Below are 24,805 nucleotides of genomic sequence, written 5' to 3' on the forward strand. Positions count from 1 at the left end.
TGTCAAAAACTTTTGGTCAGTATTGTGTGAATTTTACTGTGATTAATTATTATTAGGGATGAATTATGATGACCCCCTGACCTTTCTTATAGTGCCACCATCAGGATGAACATTCAACATTACATGTTGTTCCCCACTAGTAGCCTATAATATCAAAAAGGGCCTGTTGTTTTAATGGCTATAGTGAACAGTTCAGCCTTTGTGGTCCACCAGCAGTCAGTCTTGAATAGTCAGTTCTGTTGTAAAAATTTCTGTTTTCTGATTTCGAGGATGGGTACCGCATGTTGTTCGTTCCCAGTGCACTTAAAACTGTTGTGGGTAATTTAGAAACTGGTATCGTGTCTGTTTTCGTTGGGCTGATATCCGACAGTCCCGCAAACGCACCACCAACTTCTCGCGTTTTTGCGGCGCGTGCACGTCAGTTGTTCTTTCTGCGCGCAGCATTACGAACATGGCCGACGTGACAGCGGTGGACGGAGAGAAACTCAGCAAAAAGTAAGCCTGTTCATTTCCTCCATCGCGTGTATACCATTCTCAGCCCCATACACTGTTTTATTTTCCTCAAATAATTAGCTGTTTCAACAATTGTGAACGTTGAAATTTGCTTTGCAATATTACTAGATGTTGCATCAGGTCAGAGGGTGAAAGCGAAATGAGGGTTCCATATGGAGGCACACGACAAGCCTACATATCCCTTGAGCAAGTTCGTTTGTGTCTGGTAGTTGTAGTTCTGAACATGAACTGTAGTCATTCGCGATAGTGCTTTTTACTAATCAGTAAAACTACAAGATCCAAAATACATCAAAGAAACGTCCTCCACACGCTGATCTCGCTTTCAATTGTGATAGATATAGTTTTAACGTGTGATATATTTATTTATGGCATTTTGCTGTTGCAAAACACTTTGTTGTTTTAAATATTAAACACATACAAGCGTCAGAAGAATTTTTGAATGATACAAACAGCATTTTCCTTCGTTCTTCTTCACTTCCTTTACTTGCTAGCAATGATGTTAGGTTATCTCTGACACGCCCGCTTGGCTAACAGAAAGAAATGCAAACCTAAACTTATATCAAATTCTCGACGAGTGTTTATTTAAACCTTTTTATTTTTGCTCTTACCTCCATAGGGTCTTCGTACAGACTGATAGAGTTATATTAGCCCAACAGTGTTCAATTCTTACCGGTGGGCCAAAGACAGCCTTTTCCGTATATACTGTACACTGTCTTTGTATAAATGTCTATTTTCTCAGGTCTGCCTGCTGACTGTGGTAGCTCAGCATGCTGTGTCTGGTCAGGGCAGCCAGACAGCAGCTGTGCCATGCCTATGGGGTCAGGGGACAGTGGTTAAAATGTGCATCCCCACGCACAGCTGCAGTCCCAGCTCAAATTTACGGGAACCGATGGAGAGGTGACAAAAGGTTGGTGGCTTTTCCATTCCAGTGTGAAAAACAACCAACCTTTTGTCATCAGAGCAAATGTGGTCCCCTTTCCCTTTCTGCATGATTGTTTGTTGTGTGTCTCTGTTATTAGTAGATTGTGCCAAGCCCTTTTTGATTTTTTTTTTTTTTTTAATTATTACTATTATTATTATTTCAGACACCAGAATACAATAAAATGTACAGTGTGGTTATGTAGGAAATCATATTTGTGAGCAGTTGTTACATTCAAATCTCTATTCAGTTTTATTTGTTGTTAGATTATAAAAATGTTAATATACAATCTATGACTCATCACTTTCTGTTTTGTCCTTTCGTTTTTATCAGTGAGCTGAAGAGACGAATGAAAGCTGAGAAGAAGGCGGCTGAGAAAGAAGCCAAAGTGAAAGACCAGGTGGAGCAAAAGAAGGAATCCAATGACCAGGGAGTGCAAAATGTCTGTGGGCTGGATGAGGAGACACTTGACCCAAATGTGAGATTTTTGTATGCCATTATACCTTAACTCTTTACTTATTAAACCCAAAATGTTTTTGTCTTTTCTGTAAATAAAATAATCTGTTTCCCTCTACTGTAGCAATACTTCAAGATTCGCTCCCAGGCCATCCAGGACCTGAAGGGCACAGCGGAGGACCCGTACCCACACAAGTACCATGTAGACTTGTCGCTCATAGAGTTCATTGAGAAATTCAATCATCTACAGCCTGGAGACCAGCTGACAGATGTTGTTCTCAATGTGTCAGGTACCAGGAATATTTTATGATCCTAAACACATTTAGTATTTTATACATACTGTATAATTCAGCAGTAGAGCCCCTGTTAAACTTCATATACGTTTGGCAGGTCGTGTCCATGCCAAGAGGGCTTCTGGTGCCAAGCTGCTCTTCTATGACCTGCGGGGTGAAGGCGTTAAGTTGCAAGTTATGGCGAACTCAAGGTACACCATGATCACGCAAGGTCAAAAAACATCTTTATACTTGTTTGGTCTACTCTAGTTTTTTGCATTAAACAACATGAAGCGATATTTAGAGGTATCACAACAGCAAACCAATGCAGATTCCTTTAAGTTGGCATGAACTTAGCTGAAGGGCTTCCCACTAAAGTCGAAATATTTCATGTTCACAAGTTATAATGGAGTGGGTGTGGAGGAAGATGAGTAAAACTAGAGTTCTTGGGAAGTTCTATAATCAGCTTTTTTGATGTTACAAATTCCAGTTGTTCCTGGGGAAATTCATTGGCTGTTGGAAAACCACTCCAGCTGTCAAACCTTGCTGAAAATTTTAATTTTCACCAGATTTACTTTTGTACTTTTTACACATGTGATTGTTCAGTCAATTTAATCATATCATCACATTTGGTACTGTAAAATGTTACGCATTATATCATTACACCTCCAGCTATTTGTTTTTCTCTCTGTGGATACTTTAGAGTGGAGTAATTTCATTTTTGTATATCTTGTTTTCCTCTGCCAGGAGCTACAAGTCTGAGGAAGACTTTGTGGCCATCAATAACAAACTGCGCCGTGGTGACATCATCGGTGTCCGCGGTAACCCAGGGAAGACTAAAAAAGGGGAGTTGAGCATCATTCCCATTGAGATGACCCTGCTGTCACCTTGTTTGCACATGCTGCCCCATCTCCACTTTGGCCTCAAAGACAAGGTAATGCCCCCCATGATTAGACATTCCAAGTGAGTTAGTTCCTAAAAGCAACAAAATAATACATTTCTGTAAATACCACAATTACAGAGTGATTTTCATTTTTACTAAAGTATATTGACAACACAAAGTAGAAGCATTAGTGGTTATATCTCACAATCTGCTATGCGTTTATGGCAGGGGCAGATTATTTCATGAGCATCTGCAGTGTGAAAGATCTGCACTAGAGACGGAATTTGTGCTTGAACTGGATTTAGTATATGTTAACAGACTTCATAATTATACTCTCTATCATATGTACCGCCTCGCATTCATGGCTTAGTGGTACAGCAAAAGAAAATACAGCTGTAAATAACGTCATATGATAAGCGGAAATAAGTGTTTTCCTGCTGTGACAAGTCAAAATGTCAAAAAAAAAGTTTCCACCTGAAGGGAGAAGTTCCAGTTTATCTGGTACAATGTTAGCTGAAAGAAGTGTGGTCTTTTTCAGAAATTCTACTCTCAAATGAGTACACATAATTATAAGACTCATGAAAAGGTCATTTCAATAACCAATATTGAAGCATGTTTTTTCTCACCACTGTGTAATCCTTCTCTCATAGGAAACACGATTCCGCCAGCGCTACTTGGATCTGATTCTCAATGACTACGTGAGGCAAAAGTTTATAACACGCGCCAAAATCATCACCTACCTCCGCAGCTTCCTGGACCAGCTGGGATTTTTGGAGGTAAGAAGTTTGTAGCATAGTTTTCGAAAGTTTTGTAGCATACTGAGTCATCCAATTTGACCACATCATACAACTAATCAATTGTATGAATCAGTATATCTTAAGTCTTTAGCTTGAGTCAAAAACATTTTATTTAGAAAATTGTATATCCGGGTCTATACAAAATAGGGATTTAATGAAAGAATGCTTTCTCTAATAATCTGTACATTTTACACCGAGGCAATTAAAATCCGTGTGTGTAAGCATGCTTTGCTGAATCCTTTAGATTGAGACGCCAATGATGAACATTATTCCTGGTGGAGCAGTGGCCCGTCCATTTGTTACTTACCATAATGAGCTGGATATGAACCTGTTCATGAGGATCGCCCCTGAGCTCTACCACAAGGTAATACGCTTTTCAATCATCACTTTCAAGTCATTCCTCTCAGTATCAGTCACTTCCAGAGTGGATAGTTTGGTAAATTTGTTGTATCGATCTTAAGTCAGGCCTGGTAATATATTGTACAGTTACACATAGATTTTTTTTTATACTTCAACTTCATTTCAGGTTTTGATTGACAGGGCTTGTTAGATTTGTACAAATGTCTAAATATTTACAATGTACATCATATCTTTACCACAGATGCTTGTGGTCGGTGGAATAGACAGAGTTTATGAGATTGGTCGTCAGTTCAGGAACGAAGGCATTGATCTTACTCATAATCCAGAGTTCACCACCTGTGAATTCTACATGGCATATGCTGATTACCATGACCTGATGGAAATCACAGAGAAACTACTTTCAGGTAAGTGAAAACGCACAGGGCTCTATTTTTGTGCCGGTGCAGAATGCAGTGTATCCGAACTGGTATTTTCCTGCAGCATACTGATGTTTCCTTGACTGCAATGCTTTGATATGTTGGTGACTTGCTGTGAGCCCTAGTAAGTAGAGAGGCACATTAGACGGTGTGGTGGTGCTTATCCAGTAGCACAATGCAAACTTGGTGCCAAGAATGAGTGTTTCTTGCATGGACCACTGCTTGCCTGCTCAGAGTGATTCTTACCAGCTCTGTAATCCCCAAGAGTTAGTAGGTGGTCTATACTGAAGGCCTTTCCTTTACTCTGCTGACTCTCTCAAGGCAGCAGGTACCAGTTCCTAACTGGAGCGATGATGTACACTGTCAAACCACAATTTTGCACAGCAGATTTGCTGGTTACATTTAATGCAACAAGCACCAGTCTCTTGCAAAATAAGCACTGAGTCTTCTGTGGTTATGTTGTGCATAATTCTAATTCTACAACATAAAAAAACTAGGCCACATTTTAAATTCTCATTGCATAAATGGCAGTTATATGTAACTGCAGATGGTTATTGTACTGATCATTACAATCATCAAGTAAAATTGTGCACTATTGTACTTGGAAAACATGATGACGATAAGATCTTCAACATGTCCAAAATTGTTAATTCACCTTGAGTTTAAATGTAAAGAATGTGATGAAAGTGGTGAATGTGATTGACATGACTGTCACAGTCTTTAACACACCCACCTGTAATGTATGATAATTTATTCCTTCTGATTGGTCCTGTATCCAAGTGCACCACAGGTGTGGCAGGCGAATCTTGTCATGAAAATGTCAGAAGTGCGCTTGGTATGCCCCCGTCTCACAGGGCAGGGCGCACTTTACTGTGATCTGCACCGCACTGCTGAGTTCACAAAAACAGAGCACTTAGCTCAGCCATATTACTGCAGCTAGGTTTGTAGTCATTTGCTTCTTCACCTGTCAGTAATTTGACTGTTCAACAGTGAAATGTCACATTACATGTCATGACAGGCAGAGTGGTAATCTGATTTCTTTTTATTCCTGTACTGCGTCTCAGTGGTGGGGACATTTCAATACCTAACTCTTTTTGGGGTGCTGTTAAAACCAAATATCTCCATTAAATGTGTCATCTTAATGTATCGTTAATATTTGGACATTTTAGGTTTCTTGTGTTTTCAAGAAGACGCGATTGGGCAGTTCGGGGTATGTTTAAAAGGAGTAAAGCCCATTTAAAATTTGTATTGTTCAAAAAATCGACTGAAAATCGAGATGCATTTAGATAAATTCAATCGGAAAATGAAACACTTGTATATTTGTATGTACAAACTAAACAATTTTGATCGGTAGAACTAGTCGGGGCAGTACTCAGTCCGAGAGAAAGTGTCGTCTCGGAGGCTCATTCAGGGCAAAGACAGTCTCTGTGGAACCCAGTGGAGTTTTGTTTTCGCAGCATGAACCTGTCGTATCAGATGAGGTGAAACAAGAACAAAATTGTCACTGAGGGTGGCAACAGGAATTTATTGTATATTTTAAAATATAAATTTGCCAGAGCTCCATTTCTTTTCAATGTCCTTTCAGTTTTGTTACTTTTCAAATACTTGGGATGTACAGGAAAAGTGCAAAGTGAGCAAATGGGAAAACTGCTCTCCTTAATTCATTGATTCCCTCTTCACTTCAGGAATGGTGAAACACATCACTGGAGGATACAAGGTGACGTATCACCCTGATGGTCCGGAGGGACAAGCCTATGAGATTGACTTCACTCCACCATTCAGAAGAGTGAGCATGACACACGACCTGGAGAAGATTATGGGAGTCAAATTCCCTCCTACTGACAGTTACGACAGTGATGGTAAGAATCTGTAGAAATGTAGACGTAGACTTTACATGACTGAAAGATGACAATAGATTTTGTCCTTTTCTTTCTTTCTCTTCTTTTCTTTTTTTAATTAAACCACATCGCCCCTGTGATATTTGTTCTCCATCACTCTCTCTTTCACCAGTTTTTATTTTTCATTTGATGTCTGTATTTCTCATTAAACATATATTATAAGGCTCAGTAATACTTTCAGTCATTTCTGATTTCTCTTCATCTGTCTTTTCACACTTTTGTCTCCAGAGACACGTAAATTCTTTGATGACCTCTGCTCACAGAAAGGAGTTGAATGTCCTCCACCCAGAACCACTGCCCGCCTTCTTGACAAGGTGCTCTATTGATGAACATCACCATCTGTTGTACAGTTTATTGCTTTCTCTCCATTTTTTTTTTACCTTTTGAGGTCTTTACGAATCACTTGTTTCCCCACAGCTGGTTGGAGATTTCCTTGAGGTTACCTGTATCAACCCCACATTCATCTGTGATCATCCTCAAATCATGAGTCCCTTAGCAAAATGGTGAGGAACGCTTTGCTTCACCTTCAAATGTATCATTCAAAAATGCGATGCTCATGTTCATACTGAAATTCCATCATTGTTACAGGCACAGATCACAGAAAGGCCTGACAGAGCGTTTTGAGCTCTTTGTGATGAAGAAGGAAGTCTGCAATGCTTATACTGAGTTGAATGATCCAATTAGACAGAGAGAGCTTTTTGAGCAGCAAGCCAAGGTGTGTATAAAGCCTAAACTGACTTTCTGCCCCCATCTACTGTGTTCCTTTGTCCAATTATCTAAAGGGTCAGGCTCCTTACTGTGTCAGTGCAAGTGTGTCTGTCAGTGCATGTCAATGATTAGACATGCATCTTTTTCAGGCCAAAGCTGAGGGTGATGACGAAGCCATGTTCATTGATGAGACCTTCTGCACAGCACTAGAGTATGGTCTACCACCAACTGCTGGCTGGGGAATGGGCATTGATCGTCTCACGATGTTCCTGACCAACTCCAACAACATCAAGGTAAAGCGTTGTAAAGTCTTCCCTAAATGAGGTTGTTTGTCATTGTCTTCCTAAATGACCAATCTGAGCATTTTCTGATCTGATTCCCCGTGTGACATGTTTGAGGTTTTGCAGCTGAAACACTTGGTTAACATAGGACACTGTTCTACATTCAGTATCAGGTCAACACATTACATGTTCAAACTTTCTATAGTGGATAGTTCTTCAGTGCTGTCAGTTTTCCCATCTTAAGCACAATCTTATATTCTGGATTTTCACATTTAGAAAACAGAAATATTATATGACAGTTTTGCCCTTTGTGCTTGTTTTTCTAGTTATTAGTGTGAATCAGGAGAGATGAAAACTTTCCTTTTTGTAAAAATGCAAACAGCAAATCAAATAAAAAAGATCTCACTCAGTTTTTGTTTTTTTTTTTTAATTTTGTGGCTTGGAGTCTTGCTGTTTTTATTGATGCTGCTAAATAAATAGCCTCAGACCGACATATGATGTGCATATAATTACACCCCTTCTTCAGTAGTTAGCAACACCCACAGCTGACAGTTTTGTGTGTTCACAGGAGGTGCTGCTCTTCCCAGCCATGAAGCCTGACGACAACAAAACATCAGCGCCCACTGAGGGTACCTCTGTCTGAGGACATGACCTCTGCCCTATGCAGGAGTCAGTATGAAGTAGGAGCCTTTACCTCACTGTGGTCATCAGTGGAGTCTGAGGGGTTTGTGTTTTATCAATGTCACTCTGTCAAAAGTTGAATCCTTGCAGTTAAAGGAAATCATATTGTCTCATTTCCAGTTGACTTTTCTTTGTTTTTCTTACACTTTTGCTGCATCCTCATTGGAGACATTTTAATCCTCATTGTCATCCAGACAGTACATGGATGGTAGTAAATCAGGAAGTCGTGTGATCTGCTGTTGTATGCAGACCTGGATAAAATATTTCTGATTATACTTTGAGATACTTCAAATGGTGCTTGATTGTGGCCTCCAAAATACAGTTAATAGATCACATAATAACAAAGGCCAAGCACCTCCAATATTTCAAGTTTTCTCAGTATGTCCATCTGTTTTTACCTGGTCTGCTTGTATTCCTTGTCTAATATTTTTCAAGGTCGATTCCACAAATTCAATATTCCTCTACCAAGAAGTTTAAACACAGTTATATCTGAATAAAGTGAATATGAATCTACTTTACTTTTACTCTCTTGTGATGTTTGAGGTCTGTCTACAGAACAAAAAACTGAGGAAATAAATGTTCCAATTTTCCCTACATAAACACACATTTCAGAAGCCCTTTAGGAGTCCTTTTTTTTATTTCAAAACATAGTATGGATCCTTTTGTCCTGTAAATATTATTTGTTGAGCCTGGGTTTCCCTCATTTCCTTTTGAATGCTTAAGGTTGTAGTGCAATAAAAATGGATTCAGTTATGGAGATGAATAAGTGTTATTAGTAAATACATAAATACAAGATCATGTGATAGCTTACATATTGCTGGGAAGGAAATGATCTTTGACTCTTCCACTCAGCGGGTCTGTTACAGTTATACCGACCCTGTAACGAAATGAGTACATTAACATTTACAGTCAGCAATGCAAGAAAGAAGAAAGTAGAAAATTTTAAAACAATAGTTAAATGTGTCTGTTAACAATACTTTTTCATTAGTCTTAATTCAGATGTATTTAAATTTGAAAATGTCACATTTCAGCAGCACAAGTTCAGTGAATATCCACAAAGATATTTTGGGAAAGAAAATAAGTATGAGATGGAATATGACCAGATATAAATGATTACATTCACTAATAGTCAAAACTCTGCTGCCTCCTTTTGCAGCAAGAGGTGGATATGCTCCACCAAATTGTTTACCGTGGCCTGGTTCCTCTGGTGTTGCGGTGTGTTGAAATTCAACCTGTGAAAAGTTCAATGAGGGCACTGTAATAAGCTCTTGTTGCTTTGAGTGCTGAAGACAACCAGACAGTGCTCTAGAGACAGATGGTTTTGCAGGAGAGAGCTGCACTTTTCACCTCCTAATAGAAACTGGCCAGAAAGTGCTTCTTGTCCATCCACACCACATCCCGAATGGATAGACGAGGCTTGGTGATGCGTCGCTTGTGTCCCTTCTATATCCTATGGAAAGCTAAACTGTCGACTCTCCTCATAACTGGGGTCCTTGGGTTGTAGCGGACTCACCTGCAGTTTGGCCTTGTATATATTTAGGATAGTCTTCATGATTCCTCACCTCAACTGATGTGCTAAATGTCCTCATGAGGGCGCCCTGGAGCAGCACAGTAGCTTCCCCAGCACTACAGGAAGGAGGAGGGAGGTTTTTATCGACAGAGTCACCTGGGACTTTCCTTAGGGTCTCCAGAGTCATAGTGTTCATACATAGACAGAGCATGGGCAGCCCCCAGTCGTGCACAAACAGAGCTCCTCAGTTAGCTGAGCCTAAGCATCAGATCCTCCACCTGCTCAGTGCTGTTAGTGACTGTAACAGTGAGAGGTAGCTGGGAAGCACTTGTGAGTGTAGAACCCTAAAATACCATGAAATGATACAACTACCTCAAAATTGTACCACAAAAGTTCAATACTTGAGTAAAGTTAATAACTTTCTGCCACAGTGATTAGAGGAAAAAATTTAATGGAAAGATGCGGAGGTTGCAATCAGAGCTGATACACCAAAATGTAAATTAACAGAAATTGATTTGGGGTCCCAGACTAAATAGGTGAGCTGAGGGTAACTGCAAAGTTGGCTGATAGTTCTCTGTGGCTCTGTCACTATGAGCGACCCCCTGATAATATAAAACATTGATTTGTGCAGATTTAACAGGGCACAGATGTGTGGGTACTAACAGTAGTTTTTCAATAAGATGTACTATAACTTAAAATATGTGACAAGGGCACTAACCTCTCCATGCTGCATATGCAAACAACAGCTGTCATCTCAAATAATCCAGGGTTTAGAAGCCAATAATTGAATGCAGCAAAACAGGAGGGAGATGATGACGGTATTTTATAGAGGTTTGCAAAGTTGATGTGTAGATTGTTGTACCTTTTAATACTGAATTACCAGTCTGTGTTTTTTGGCGTCATTTGCCACACAGGGTTAAGAGCCCCAAACAGACAATGATGACAATGATATTACAATATCATTGACAATGTAATAGTAATATCATTCATAATTAAATAGTATGAAAGGAGCATTTCTGCATAACAAGTACTTTTACTTGAAGTAGCCTACATGTTGTTAATAATGCTGTACTTTTACTTAAGTAAAATCTTGAATGCAGAATTCAGATCCCAATACAACTGGGTATTCTCACACTGTTATGTTGTTTTGAATAACCACTGTAAAAGTCTGTAATTATTTATCATAAAAATGTCGGACTCCCACACTTGCCTTTGAACCCAAGCTGAACTCACCCTCCTTCCACATACTCCCCCATTCCCGATGGTGCGCGCTCCCGCGGTCAAGTGTATGTGCACTGGATGTGAGGGCCGACACACATCGAGTGAAGATGGCGATGAGCACAGCGTTGCGGTGCCTCTCTGCAAACTTTTCGCCCAGACTGCCTCAATTCTCGTCTGCAGCACAGGTTGCAGCGATTCGGCTGCTGTGGAGGAACGGCTCTCCTCGGAAACTGAGCACGACCTCGGTCCTATCCACAGGTAAATAAAAAAAAAAAAAAAAAAAAAAAAAAAAAAAGTTGTAATGTTAATACTACATGCGGGCTGGTCACACATTCCTGTGAGCAATGGACGAAAAAACTCACGCAGTTTGTGTCACTTTCCCACAACGGAGCAGAGGGATGCGACAGGAAGGACAGCTGAAAGTTTGTTTTTTACTTGGAGGTGGCAAAGTACAAAAACGTCAGCACAGAAAACTAGTAGCAACATGTTATATTGGCTAAAGTATTCAACAAGGCTATATTCATTCCTTATTTTGTGACATTGGAAGACAGTCAAAGCACGAGCTCCAGCTGGAAGTTAATAAATGAGCGTAAACAACCAATTAAAAATGTCTCGTGCTGCAAGTCGTAACTTGTTAAACGAAAAGTTACAAATTTTCCCTGATATGTGCCAGTTAGCTGTGGAGTGGTGACTTTCATGACTACATGTGGTCTAACAATTCAACAGTCACCTTATTTTTTCCTAAATCTTCTTTGTTGCAGACATCACACCGTAAAATGTGAAGGGTTTTTATTTTTTTTATTTTATTTTTTTTAACAGCTGTCACCCAGTAAAACAATTACAAAAATATTTCTCCAGCCCTTTTTACATACAGCATATTCTGCTCTCAGCATTGACTCTGCTCTCCCCAGCCATGCATCAGCATCTTGCCAATTCCAGTCTGGTACCACACTGGGAATTGCTGAAACATTGCAGTCCTTCCCTGGTGGTATTGTAAAGATGACAACATGAGCTTTGAATCAAGGGGCTCTAACTCTCACATCTGACTCAACCAGATAACCATGAGACTTTTTTGCATTTGTCTGTCAAAACATTGATGGTCAGAATCCAAAAACTGTGCCTGCAGAAAGCTAATGATTTTTGAGGTTGTCTCAGTGCATCCAGTAAACCACAGATGTTTTATTTCTAATTGACAGCACATGGTGTTGCATAAGAAACAGCTTACTATTCAGCTTTGGTCCATAGTACAGTAAAGTGTTATTTGAACATACAAATTATGGGCTTTCAGACTGGTGGGCCTCCTGTATTTCACAAGATTCATCATCACATCTGGTTTATTTTTGTATCATGGTTCATGATGATTCATAGTTTCACTATATTTACACACACTAATTAATTAATCTGTTCCAAACTATCTCTCTGCTGTCTCTCCACAGCACTTAAGTTCACAGATAAGCACGAGTGGGTGCGAGTCGAGGGCGGAATTGGCACAGTTGGTATCAGCAGTTATGCTCAGGTAGGTTGCTGGTTCAGTCTTTTTACTAATCATTGATTTATGACACACTTGGTTCAGAGGTTTACCGATGGCAATCTAAAAATAGTGATATGCTAATGTCTGAAGTGTGCAATTCAGTACTGTACTTTGTACTCACCTGCAGAAAGTGTAGTATAACAAGCTAATTTACTGTTTTATTACTATTGTTTGGGACAATTGGTTACTGCAGCAGTGTGCAGAAATTCTCAAGGGCAGGCACTTGCTTACCTATAGACGTTCAAACCTTTGAATGAAGGCCGGTGTCTTACCTTCGACTTTCATGCAGCTTTTAGAGAAACAGTTAGTACTTCTGTACTTAAAGGCATTGTTATTATATATTGAGCAGTAATTGCTAAGCTGACAGGTTTGCCACACAGACATTGAAATTGAAAGTTTAAGTGCTTTTATCTCTGCTGCTGCTGGGTCAGAGGTGCTACCAGTAAAGTTGTAGTTTGATATGATGTGAGGAGATGAGAGCATTTGTCGCTCATTCCTGAAATTACCGTGCAAATGTAATGTCTGTGGAGAAACTGATTTGCATTGTCAAACATGAATTGTCTAGCAGGTTCAAGACCTCTGAACCACTGCCCACATCTGCCGTATTCTCAGCAATTCAAACTGACTGTCAGATTGTTCAAACAGAGTATCAGGCGGATTATTTTCAGACATGTGCTCTCTGCAGTGTTTCACTTTTTCTGTTTATATTCCTTAACCACCATATCATTGCATTTAAAAATAAATGCTCATAAACTGTGAATGTGATTATTTCTCAGCCAAGTGTGGACTTAGATCAGTTTACACTTACACTGTACTTGGGAATGTAAACTTTGAACAAACCTCTGACCCTGTGTACCCATAGCATCTCAAAAAAGTGAACTGTAAATGAAATACCAACCAGCGAAATAAAGAATGTAATAATAATAGCCCTTTTTTCTTTTATAGACTTCAGGCAACTGATGGTTTCCGCATGTCTTTATAAAATTATAAAGACATGCATTTATGAATGACTAAGTCAATGTTACTGCTGTTCTCTAAAAAGCTGTAAGGTTTGTTGCCATGATCCATGTTTTACCCCAGGAGAAGGCTTAATTCACAGGCTGAAGTAATGATGTCAAAGCCTTGACACTCAAAAGTGTGCAGATGTCCTACAAAGTAGAGTCAAAATCAAGGTTACAGGGGATTTTGACCACCATCTTAGCTATTTTTGCAAACACTGCATTTATGCAGAAAGTGCAGTTCAACAGAGCTTGAAAAATAGAAAGCTCCCTCCACCGTTACTGCCTGTGTGCTGGTGGTCTATCATAACCCTTTTGTTTAACTTGCTAATTTTTTTCTGTCTGTATTTTTTAATTGCATATACATAAGGCAGCATTTGTAACAAATCAGGTGGGATTTCACCTCTGTTATCAAAACTATTCCAGGGTCTCAAAAAAGTTTCCTTACCTCTTACTGCTCCTCATTGCAGCCAGAAATGAGTGAAGTTTCCTGCTAGCTCTAAAGGGCACATTTCGACTACAGCTGGTTATTTAGGAGCAGTAAATGAGACATGCTGTGCACATGCAAAGTGCGATAATATGTAGGATTAATTAAAGCACATTTCGTACAGGTATTTGTCATGCAAACATATACACATTTGATACATGAATAGTCTCTTGTATGGAGAAACATTTCTATGTTTTCTTCATCAGAGTGAATTTTCAACTTTGTCCACAGGCATGTAGACCAGCTTCCTTTTACAATTTGCATCACAGAGTAGAGGATCTTGCCCTAGACACTATATTTGAGCATCTGAAGGCTTCAAATTCAAGTTTAAAAATTCATTTGACCTTCTCCTTCTGGTTCAGCTTCATGAATACAGCCTGATGATACAGACAACTTGGGCATAATTCTAGCCAGTTCCTACTGTATACGGAAGTGATATTCCCCTAATTCTGCCTGCCTATATTCACTGCTGTGTAAAGCAGCCCAGAATATATGAGCAATATGGGAATGTGCCCTTTTAACGGCACATTTGTTTCTGAAGCCAAGACCAATGTAATCTGTCATTGCAAACACACACACTCTTTGTTTTAAGATAAAGAACAAACCTGAAACCTGATGTCCTTATCATTTTGTTTGGTAATGAAGAGACGTGGTAATCAAGGTCCCTTCACAACCACAAACATGCGCACTGTAGATCATTTTGAGTTAATCACACACACACACACACACACACACACACACACACACACACACCATTCTGCTACTGTAAATGCTTGCTAGATCACCAACTATTTTGTAATATAGGCCCCCCCAGATATATTATTTATTTCTGTTTGAGCAACATCTGCAAAGAACTACACTGCACAATATGTTTTATTAACCATTTGTTTTAAAATGGACGCTTATAATAATGACTTACATTAAAGGTTTATATTTTGACTTGGAATACATAGGCTTGGGGAAACTGCTGCTGACAGGCTGTGGGAGTTGGAAAGAGACTAATACATTGTTTTTGATTTATTTTTTTTTTCTCATGGGATATGTTGGCATTAGCAGAAGCCTTATCATTTAAAATGGAGAACTGAATTCCACATTACATTACCATGGCTCCCTTTTCTATAATACTTTATGCAGGTTATAATTCATACAGTTTCTGTTGTCTTGTTTTAGGAAGCATTAGGTGATGTGGTATACTGTGGACTCCCTGAAGTTGGCCAAGGACTTGAACAAATGGGTAAGAGCCTGGTTTACACTTAATGTTTTTCTATGTAATTGCATATTTTGTATATTTTTGAGGTGGAAAAAAAATACAACCCCCTGTAGCGAACAAGCATTAAAAATCAACCCTTTTTAAAAATGTTAATAGAAATGTTAATACTTACAAAATATAAATGTATGCATGAAACTTAGTAATCTGTCATGTTGTCTGTGTGTGTGTGTTGTAGAGGAGTTTGGTGCTTTGGAAAGTGTAAAGGCTGCCAGTGAGCTTTACTCACCACTGACAGGAGAGGTAACTGAAATCAACACAGAGCTGACAGAGAATCCTGGACTTGTGAATAAAGCCTGCTATGCAGAGGGTAAGTACCTCACAATCACAGTTGTTCTTTTCTGGTTCATTTGTCGTAGTCATTTCCAGGAATTTCCCCCAGTTGATTTGTTGCCAAGGCACACTGGGGCGGCGAGACTCAGGAAGTATAGCGGCCATCTAGTAATTGGTTCGATCCTGGCTCCTCCAGAGAGCGTGCTGAAGTGTCCTTGAGCAAGACGCTGAATCCCTAACTGCTCATGATGCCGCACCATCAGTGTATGAATGTGTGTGTGTGAATTGTTGAATGGGTGAATGAGACATACATGGTAAAGCGCTCATTTACCATTTTAACATTTACACTAAAGGTCAAAAGTTTAAGACCACCTGCATTTTTCCAGTTTTTACTGAGATGTACAAAGTGTAATGTCTCAGTGTTTCTGTAATGAAAGCATAGAACAAATATATACTGTTGCCCATAAAGTTGGAATAATTTTGTTTTCAGACACAATCCTCTGTTTATTCCTATTTAAGTGCATCAGTAATCACTTTTGACCAGGTGCAATGATTACATTATGTGTCCCAATTACCCAGGTGAAATGAAATAAATCACATTGTCACAATCATTTCATGGAAAGAGGTAAAAAATATTTTATTCCAACTTTATGAGCAACAGTGTATAATAAAGATTTTAAAAAATGAGTAGTGGAATGTTAAATCCTAAATTTAATGAACAGCAGGTGAACAGACATTCATTCTACAATGAAAATGAAACATTGTTTGGAAAGTCTGTCCCAACACTGTTACAGGAGTTCCCACAAATGTGTTGCAGTTGTAGTTTGTTTTGCTTTCACCTTCTGTTCAGTTCATCCCAAATCGGTAGTGCAGGTGACAAGTTGACAAGTTGACTAACCAAAATAATGTAACAACTTGTTCACGAGAACATGTATATTTTTGACTTTTGAAATATAAACTCTTTACTTTTCAGGGTGGCTAATCAAGATGACGATTGCAAAGCCTGAAGAACTGGATGGCCTCATGGATCAAGCTGCGTATGATAAATTTATTAAGTCACTTGAAGAATAATTCAGTAAATTCACTGTACTGTGATGTAATTACAATCTAAGATTAGTAGGCTGGGTTACTAACATCTTGTGTGACTCACTTCTTTGTCTGTGGTATTTATTTTGATACTGGAATTGTGCTATCAAAATAATTTTAAATAATTTGTAACAACTTCCACTTCGAAGGTTAGGATTTGTTTTAGCCACTAGCGACCCAAAGGGCTCTTAATCTCAAGATCTATCTGTATTATTGGGTCTTGTTTCTGGTGTTTTGCTCCAGTTTTAAATGTACACAGTGCTAAAAGACTGGAAAGTGATTGTAAGTGCTGTGTGACATTCATTTAATAAAATTTAAACTTGAAATTAAACAACATCCTGACATTCTTGGCAACTACATAAAACACTCAGGAATGTTTTGTGATGATTTTGGTGTTAAGATGGGACCAGTTCACACAGCAACAATACACAATACAACTTTACATCTTGTAAAAAGCTCATGCTCAATTTATGATGTGCTATAGACATGTTCAGAGCATGTTCTTGTACATGTGCTCACAGGGCTTGCTGCTTATTCTCGCTTGTAGTTCGACACACCTTGACCTTTGCCCTCAGGTGAAGATAGGAAGAGATTGCAGAAGCTAGTTGATCAATGATTAATGAAGCAGTGGTTTTAAAATCAGTGACCGAACAAAGACTGCACTCTCAGGCTGATAATGGAAAATAAGAGCTGTAATTGATAATCTTGGCTTAAACAGATCTCTAGCTCATTCTATCATAGAAAATCCCTATTGTATATAATAAAACATGTATTTATATAGTTATTTTAAATTTATTTTACTCCAACATCTTTTCTAGGTCTATTGTGCTGACATTTTTTGTACCTTCCAAGTCTCCTATTTACAAACTGCATATTTCTCAATACTGATAGCTTTTTACATTTGACCCCTCCACTTCAAAATAATAAAACACAATTTTGCCCAAGATTACAGTCTGATTACAGTTTACAATTAGCATCACACAAAAGAAATTTTATTTCACCTTAACATGTAATTACCTTTTTGGCTGTCTTTCTAATTCCTTCACTGTCAGCAGAGAACACAGTGGCTCAGGACCATGCAGAGCTCAGCAAGTTCAGACAGGACCAAGCACAGCAAAAGTGTGTAGAGAAAGGTTCTTAAATTTATTCACATATGATTAAACATGAAATGGAATTAGTAAGAAATAAGTTATGCTTGTATTGAAGAAACTAACATGGTTGGTGCTTGATCACTTGCTGGAACCCTATACACTCAGTTTTATAGCTCTGGTGGACAGTCCTGCTCAATCATTTTATCACAGTCTAAACACAATGTGTATTATCATCAAATGCCTATTGTCGTGGGTAACAACTGTAGTATTTAGAGTTAGGTCTGGCACTACACCACTTATTATTGATGTGTCTGATAACACTCTGTATGATTGTTTTTTTTTTTTTAATTTCATCTTAAGTCTAGGCTGGAATTGTCACTAGGGAACAATTCCATATTTTACACATGACAGAGGTGAGGTCTGCTTATAAATGTAACCATAGAACATGAGTAAATATGTCTTTATTATAACTGAAGCTTTTTTGAGCTGGATTGATTCCACAGTCTCCTGCACCCACAGCATACACACATGCAAGACAAATGAGGCCAATGTTAATGTTTATGTTTCTTATGTTGCAACTGCTGCACGGGCAAGATAAGGCCTCCAACTCTTACCAACCAGAAAGTAGCAAAAATGGCATATAAGAAAATTAGAAACCTGATTGGGCTTTGTATCAGCTAAACAAAACAAAAAAGCATTGATGATAACAATGACAACAGCCATTTCAAACAGAGGATCTGTCTTATGGGCCCCCTGAGTCTATGCCTGGTATGCCTGTTTGGTAATGAATACATGATCTTCTGCAGTTGTTAGGTGGCAGCATGGTTTTACTCTTGCATGCCGGAAATAGCAAGCAATGGCTGATAAGATACATCAATAGATCAATCCACATGACTCCTGACAGACTAGAAAACTAGTAATTAACACAGTAACTTAAAAGGTGTTTTGTCTTAGGTTATTTCCATTGCCACATACGTACAGTACAATTATACCCTGCTGCCATAAAGTAAATGTCTATGGATGCTGGTTGAATAAAAATCAATGCCTGTATCACATCAGTATAAGCCTACTACTTGTTCCAGATGCAAGGTGAGAGGTCTACATCTAGTGGCCAGTGCAAAAACTTCACCTTTTTGGTTGCAAAATAACCAATATGGTACTTGTGAACAGATATGACATCATGACTTAATCCCATAACTTCAGTCAACTTCAGTCAACTATGCAATGTAAATTAAATTAATCAAACTTTCCCAATAAACTTAAAAATAATTGTAATAAACAATTATGTATTGAGATAGACTAACATTTTACAATCTGGCCACTATTGTAGTCTAATCCCTTGGTGACAAAAAGTAGACATTTATAGGTTTTTTGGACAATTAATATTTTTTAACGGAAACCCAACCTAATCTGACTTTATTTATACACAACTCTAACCGTTGTGATAATAGGAGAATTTTCTATACATAAAAAATATAGCTATAGCAAAACGTGTGAAATTTAACATTATAACAGGGTTGGACGCCTTTTCTTGGCTCTAGACAAAGATGAATAAATGTGTTTTAAGTGTTACGTTCTTCCGGTTTTGCTTAAATGACCGATTTCCCTTTTCCCTCCGTTTGTGATTTAATTATTAAGCACACATTTTACGTATAGACATATAGCCCATTCTATAGCCTAAAACGAGTCTGCTTAAACCAAATAAATTATTCTTACATTAAATAATCTAAAATATTTCTATTCCATTTTACGTTTCAACTCGTTTTCGTAGGGCGGAGTTGCTCTTTCATGATGATAGTACGTCTGTTCGACTATTGGCTGGTTGACACATATCCCACAATCCATCGCTTTACAACTTCCTTTTTCCTTTCGGCCATTTTCCTCCCTCGTAGGTATGAGAAATTATTCTCTACAGATTTAAAAACAATCTTAATTAATCCTTGGTATATTAACGGTGTTTTTCAATTTCACTTACAACTTGAAATAGTGTGCTTTGTCACCTTTGAAATAAGGTGATTATTGTGACAGATTTCTTCGTTGAATTGCTGAGTAGCATCTGTTTTAGTTGTGATGCCCGGTGAGGTGGTATCAGTGTGGTAGCATTGCCGTTACAGGCTAGCGGTTGTAACTCCAAACTTCAATAATGCTCTTCAATAATAATAATAAAAACGACCATGCTTACGGAATCCCGAAATGGCAAAGACCAGTGATTAGGTTATGTCAAAAAGGACATTCTGTAAACTTGTTAGCTTAGCATCTCAGACGTAGCTCTGTGAGGACTAATGGTGTGTCGGCATGACAGCCTGCTCATGTCCATGTGTTGTGTTGCAGGGAAGTAGGCAGCCATGGCCCCCAGCCGGAATGGAATGATCCTGAACCCTCACTTCCACAAAGACTGGCAGAAAAGAGTGCGCACCTGGTTCAACCAGCCAGCCAGGAAGATCCGCAGGTAAGAACAGCTTGGTGTGCTAGGGAGAGATGCTAACATAGCTAGAGGTAACGCACCCTCCACCCGGCTCATGAACGAGTATCGTTAGCAGAGACAAACTCAAATCTGTCAGGAAAAAAATATTATTAATTGATCGAAGTCCCTTTAAGAAGATGAAGAGATTCCACAGAACGTGATATATAGAAACTAACTAATCAGAGGACCATAAACAAACAGTAGTCTATATGTTAGAGTTGGCCAGGGTTACTCATGTTTTTTAGCTGCTGCCATGGATTTTCAGATTCTTCTTGAAGACAAGGTAGCCAGAATACACTTGGAGCACATTAGGTTTCCAACTGTTGCTATATAGCTGCTGGACTGCTTTGAGATTTTGAAGGACATTATGAAATGTACATAAATTTGTAAGGAAATGTTAGGTAAGTTTTAGGTTGATGTCCCTGCATAAGTATTTTCTTAAATGAAGGGAGATAATGTATTCAATGAAAGTATCAGATCTCCTTTGTTATATTGAGAGGGATATATTAAAGTTTGGAGGCAGCTCCATAGTGGGCGAGGGAGAGAAAACATGTAATAAGTTCACCATTTGTTTAAATTTTCTCATGTAAAGCATTATTGTCTATCAAACATAATTAAAACAACAAATTATCAGTCTCATTGCTGTGTGTGTCTCCTTTGCACCTATCAGTCATGCAGTACCAAACTACTGGATTGAGATGCAGTGGAAACACAATCAGGAATATCCTACGTATTTTTTTAGGTCCTGTGTCTTCTTAGTACCTGGGACTGAAGAGAGGCTTTGCTTACTCTAGTTTGACTAACATCTTTTCCATAGGCGAAAGGCTCGTCAGGCCAAGGCCCGTCGCATCGCTCCCCGTCCTGTTGCTGGACCATTGAGGCCACAGGTCAGGTGTCCCACTGTCAGGTACCACACAAAGGTTCGTGCTGGACGTGGCTTCACCCTGGAGGAACTCAAGGTAATATATTTTTTTAGTTGCCTGTAAGTAAATAAATAATTTTTAAAAAATACAAGAATTTAAAATCAGCAATAAATTCTCTCCATTACGTTCCAAAACTGGGAAGTGTTTGAAAACTCTGAGGAAAATCCTCTATAAACCAAAATGCGCACTATAAAGACCCTAAAACCTAGTGTTTAACAATTTGACCTCTACCTGAAATGATATTGACTACTGTAGATGCAAAGTGAAACAGGCTCAATCTTTCTGTGGTGAATCATTCATCCCACTCAACCAAAAAACTCAATAACTGTAGAACACAGGAGTGCTGCTCAGAGACTTGATGTTCTTGCCAAAGTGCACCTTACCTTTCCTCCCATGTACTTACCTGCTGTGGGAGGAAGGCTAAGGCTGTTTTCCTTCACAAGAAGTAGACTCACACGAGTTATTGTTTTCAGTAAGGTAATTTTGTAGAGTTTTGAAAAAAGTATATATAGTTACATTAGATGTGAATAAATTAGATGTTCATATAATTTGTTGGATCCTATCATCATGAATGTCATCAAATAACCAATCAACTAAGCTGCCCTGACTCTTGTAAAATCTTAACCCTTTAAAATGCCCACACAAGATATTCCATGCTACTATCAGAGACTGGGGGTTGGAAGTCGAGAGCGCCATGCCCCAGTTTATTTGGTTAAGGTGTTGAATCATTATGAATGAGGTTTAATTGAGTGCATTTACTTGTACATTATTTATCAGGATATGTGAATTTGCTCATGCAAATGCCAAAACCAGATAATCAGTATCATGACATAAGATTTTCTCCAGTGACAAGGCTCGTGCTTTGAATGTGTGGAAGCACACTCATTTTTGGTAAAGTAAGTGTGGAGCTGCGAGCTGATATTTTTAAGTGGCACTCTGTCTTGTGTAAATGGAGAATGGCACAAATAAAATACCTGCGCTAGCATGTCATCAGTTAATGTTCAGAAATATATGAACCATTTTATGTGTTGAGCAGTCAGATGATGACAAATCTCCGGAATCTCTGTATTTGCTTGATGAATACTTTGAACCCTTTTTCTGATGGCTGCTTTTTTTTATTATTGAAAATGGAAAACCAAATTGAATGTCACGAATTGGACATCTGTACCTCTCCATGTAGTGGACATTAAATCTAAATCACAAGTTTTTAATGTACAAGTCTTGCTGTGCTCTTCCCTGCAGGCGGCTGGCATCCACAAAAAGACAGCCCGTACTATCGGCATCTCTGTTGACCCCCGCCGTCGTAACAGATCCACAGAATCTCTTCAGGCCAACGTGCAGCGCCTGAAGGAGTACCGCTCCAAGCTCATCCTGTTCCCCAGAAAGGCTTCTGCCCCCAAGAAGGGAGATAGCACTGTAAGTTTCTCTGTCATGTTGACACACAAAACTAAACACTCAGAAGATGTGATGAGTTATTGTAGTGATTGTTAAAATGAACATGTTTTATGTTTGGCAGTTTTCTAAGAAATACAAATGTACAAATCGTTCCTCAAAGGCTTGCAGTAGGAGTGCATCGTTTCTCAGTTCAGTGTAGTACAAAGTCCTCTTTGATGTTTGTTAACTATTGGTGCTTCTTAAGAAAATCAATGCAAAAGTTTATTGTAAAACTGAGTATGGTATAGAAACAAAAAGACTCAGCCCTAACCTTTACCATACTTGTTTTTGTTTAAATCTAAATGCAGCACAATTACAGTTCCTCTGTAATCACTGCATGAGACTGTTTATTGATCTGAATCATGTTTCTATCAGCTGCACACGTTCAGTGAAAGATCATAATTTGCATTCTGAATGCCATTTAGATTCATTGTGTCGAGAGTTTTGACTGCTTCGGATTTGAGTGTACCTAATGAAATGGGTGACACGCGAGTGAACTCAAATGCAGTCACATTTTAAAACTAATTTTCCCATGTGGTGATGAATTTGAGGGGTTTTCTGAGATTATCCAGCTGGTTGAATAAAACATCAGAGGCCCTGCGAGGTTACAGAGACTTGCACAATCCAGTCTGTCAGACCAACAATGCAGGCTGACAGCCAAACAGTGCTCACTGTGCCTCACTTCTTAGCAAGCCCCATACTCCATAATATATCCCTATACACTATGTTATGGGCTCATTAAGAAATAATACTTCAATATTACATGAATTAAGATCACTCTGACATCACTCTCACTCTTCAAGTTGACTGCTTTTGTTGAAAATGAGCATGTAAACCTAGCAGCCTTAATCTGCCTTTAATTACCGTCACCTCACACTAATGTTGGTGATACATGTTTTTCAGCTTTTAGCAAGTCTTGCTGGACAATATGGATGTTTTATTTTTTCTTTCTTGAAGTAACTGTTTGTAATCTTTTCAGGAGGAGGAACTGAAGATGGCCACTCAGCTCTCTGGTCCAGTCATGCCCATCAAAACTGTAAGTTACTATTCCTGCAAGATTCCCCTTGCACCCAACATTCATTTTCAGATATATTGTAGAAAAAATTACAGTACGATCAATCTGTTTGTTTTGCATCACAGCAGTCAGATGATGACAAATCTCCGGAATCTCTGTATTTCTTTGATGAAACATTTGAACCCTTTTTCTGATGACTGCTTTTTAAAAATGAAGCTAGAAAAACCAATTTGTTGCCAAATAGTGATGTCCAAAAATTGTACTTGAATTTTTGAATCAGTTCACATGAAACAGGATCTTGTCATTTAACCAATGAAGGAAAGTGTCATGAGATTACTATTGACTTTTTCTCCTCTTCAGGTGCACAAGAAGGAGAAGGCCCGGGTTATCTCTGAGGATGAGAAGAACTTCAAGGCTTTTGCCAGCCTGCGTATGGCCCGCGCCAATGCTCGTCTTTTTGGCATCCGTGCCAAGAGAGCTAAAGAGGCAGCCGAGCAGGACGTGGAAAAGAAGAAGTGAAAATAGTCACTATGGAACTGTTCAAATTAAAGTCTTTAAAAAAGATTAATGTGAGAATGTCGTGATTAAGATCTTATTTGGATTGACAGGTGGTGGGTCTAGTCATAGATAAGACTTGATAGAATAGAGCCACATTGCAGACTGGGGTGAATACTTGCAGAGAACTAAGTGCCAGTTCCACTACTCACCTTGGGCATCTAAACAAAAGTAGTTTCTTCAGTATCGGGCACTTCAAACAGAGCCTTAAACCAATGTTAGAGATGCATTAGTGCCTCAAGAACATATTGGATCTGATCCAAGCCACTAAATATGAATAGATCTTCTTCACAAGCGGACGGGTGTTAATAACATTAACAATGGCTCTGTTCTGTTCAAGTGCCCATTAAGCCGTGACAGTGAGCCAACATGTCCAACATGTACAACACCTGGACCTGAAAACTGAAGCAGCTAAATGGAATTCGGCCACTGTAAATTTTATTATTTATATCCCTGCTTTTCCTACAGAGAAATGTCAAAATGACTTCTGTGCAAAAAGTCTGCCGAATGATCACATCTTATTTTCATTCACATCAGTCAGTCAGATCTGTACCGGCCATGAACTCAGCTGAAATTGGATTCAGTGCGAATGTTTACAGCAGTAGGTGGCACTAAAAGCACAAAATGTGGCCCATCGATGGAGACATAAAAGCATTGTGGTTTATTGACTGATGTATGGAATTTTACTATCACTTTTATAAAAACAGTATTTTTCTGAAGGCAGGTTATAAACCTTTCATCACACTCGTTTCAGTATTGAACCAGA

General features: G+C 38.8%; 3 protein-coding genes across 4 annotated transcripts; all 3 read left to right on the forward strand.

Moving 5' to 3' along the window:
- The first annotated feature begins 425 nt into the window (after window positions 1-425).
- Window positions 426-8,702, forward strand: kars (lysyl-tRNA synthetase). 2 transcript variants are annotated; one of them, XM_022765386.1, is made up of 15 exons: window positions 426-495; window positions 1,253-1,420; window positions 1,766-1,910; window positions 2,013-2,178; window positions 2,279-2,372; window positions 2,908-3,094; window positions 3,694-3,819; window positions 4,085-4,204; window positions 4,442-4,604; window positions 6,302-6,475; window positions 6,743-6,828; window positions 6,932-7,017; window positions 7,103-7,229; window positions 7,372-7,515; window positions 8,072-8,702. In XM_022765386.1, exons 2-15 carry the CDS (start codon window positions 1,281-1,283, stop codon window positions 8,144-8,146), a joined length of 1,833 nt encoding a protein of 610 aa, XP_022621107.1. In that variant the 5' UTR covers window positions 426-495; window positions 1,253-1,280; the 3' UTR covers window positions 8,147-8,702. The 2 variants fall into 2 exon arrangements, with proteins under 2 accessions (XP_022621107.1, XP_022621108.1); XM_022765387.1 differs by lacking the exon at window positions 1,253-1,420 and having other exon boundaries at window positions 429-495.
- A 2,285-nt stretch (window positions 8,703-10,987) lies between these two features.
- Window positions 10,988-16,888, forward strand: LOC111236585 (glycine cleavage system H protein, mitochondrial-like). The gene is made up of 5 exons (XM_022765377.1): window positions 10,988-11,173; window positions 12,352-12,431; window positions 15,102-15,165; window positions 15,377-15,508; window positions 16,445-16,888. The coding sequence occupies exons 1-5, from the start codon at window positions 11,023-11,025 to the stop codon at window positions 16,540-16,542; spliced, it is 525 nt and encodes a 174-aa protein (XP_022621098.1). The 5' UTR covers window positions 10,988-11,022; the 3' UTR covers window positions 16,543-16,888.
- A 2,568-nt stretch (window positions 16,889-19,456) lies between these two features.
- On the forward strand, window positions 19,457-24,048 carry rpl13 (ribosomal protein L13). The gene is made up of 6 exons (XM_022765378.1): window positions 19,457-19,540; window positions 19,980-20,097; window positions 20,930-21,071; window positions 22,278-22,451; window positions 23,449-23,505; window positions 23,845-24,048. The coding sequence occupies exons 2-6, from the start codon at window positions 19,994-19,996 to the stop codon at window positions 24,001-24,003; spliced, it is 636 nt and encodes a 211-aa protein (XP_022621099.1). The 5' UTR covers window positions 19,457-19,540; window positions 19,980-19,993; the 3' UTR covers window positions 24,004-24,048.
- The last annotated feature ends 757 nt before the right edge of the window (window positions 24,049-24,805 follow it).

Source organism: Seriola dumerili, unplaced genomic scaffold (genome assembly GCF_002260705.1).
Source record: "Seriola dumerili isolate Sdu_G_001 unplaced genomic scaffold, Sdu_1.0 BDQW01000674.1, whole genome shotgun sequence".
Classification (NCBI taxonomy): domain Eukaryota; kingdom Metazoa; phylum Chordata; class Actinopteri; order Carangiformes; family Carangidae; genus Seriola; species Seriola dumerili.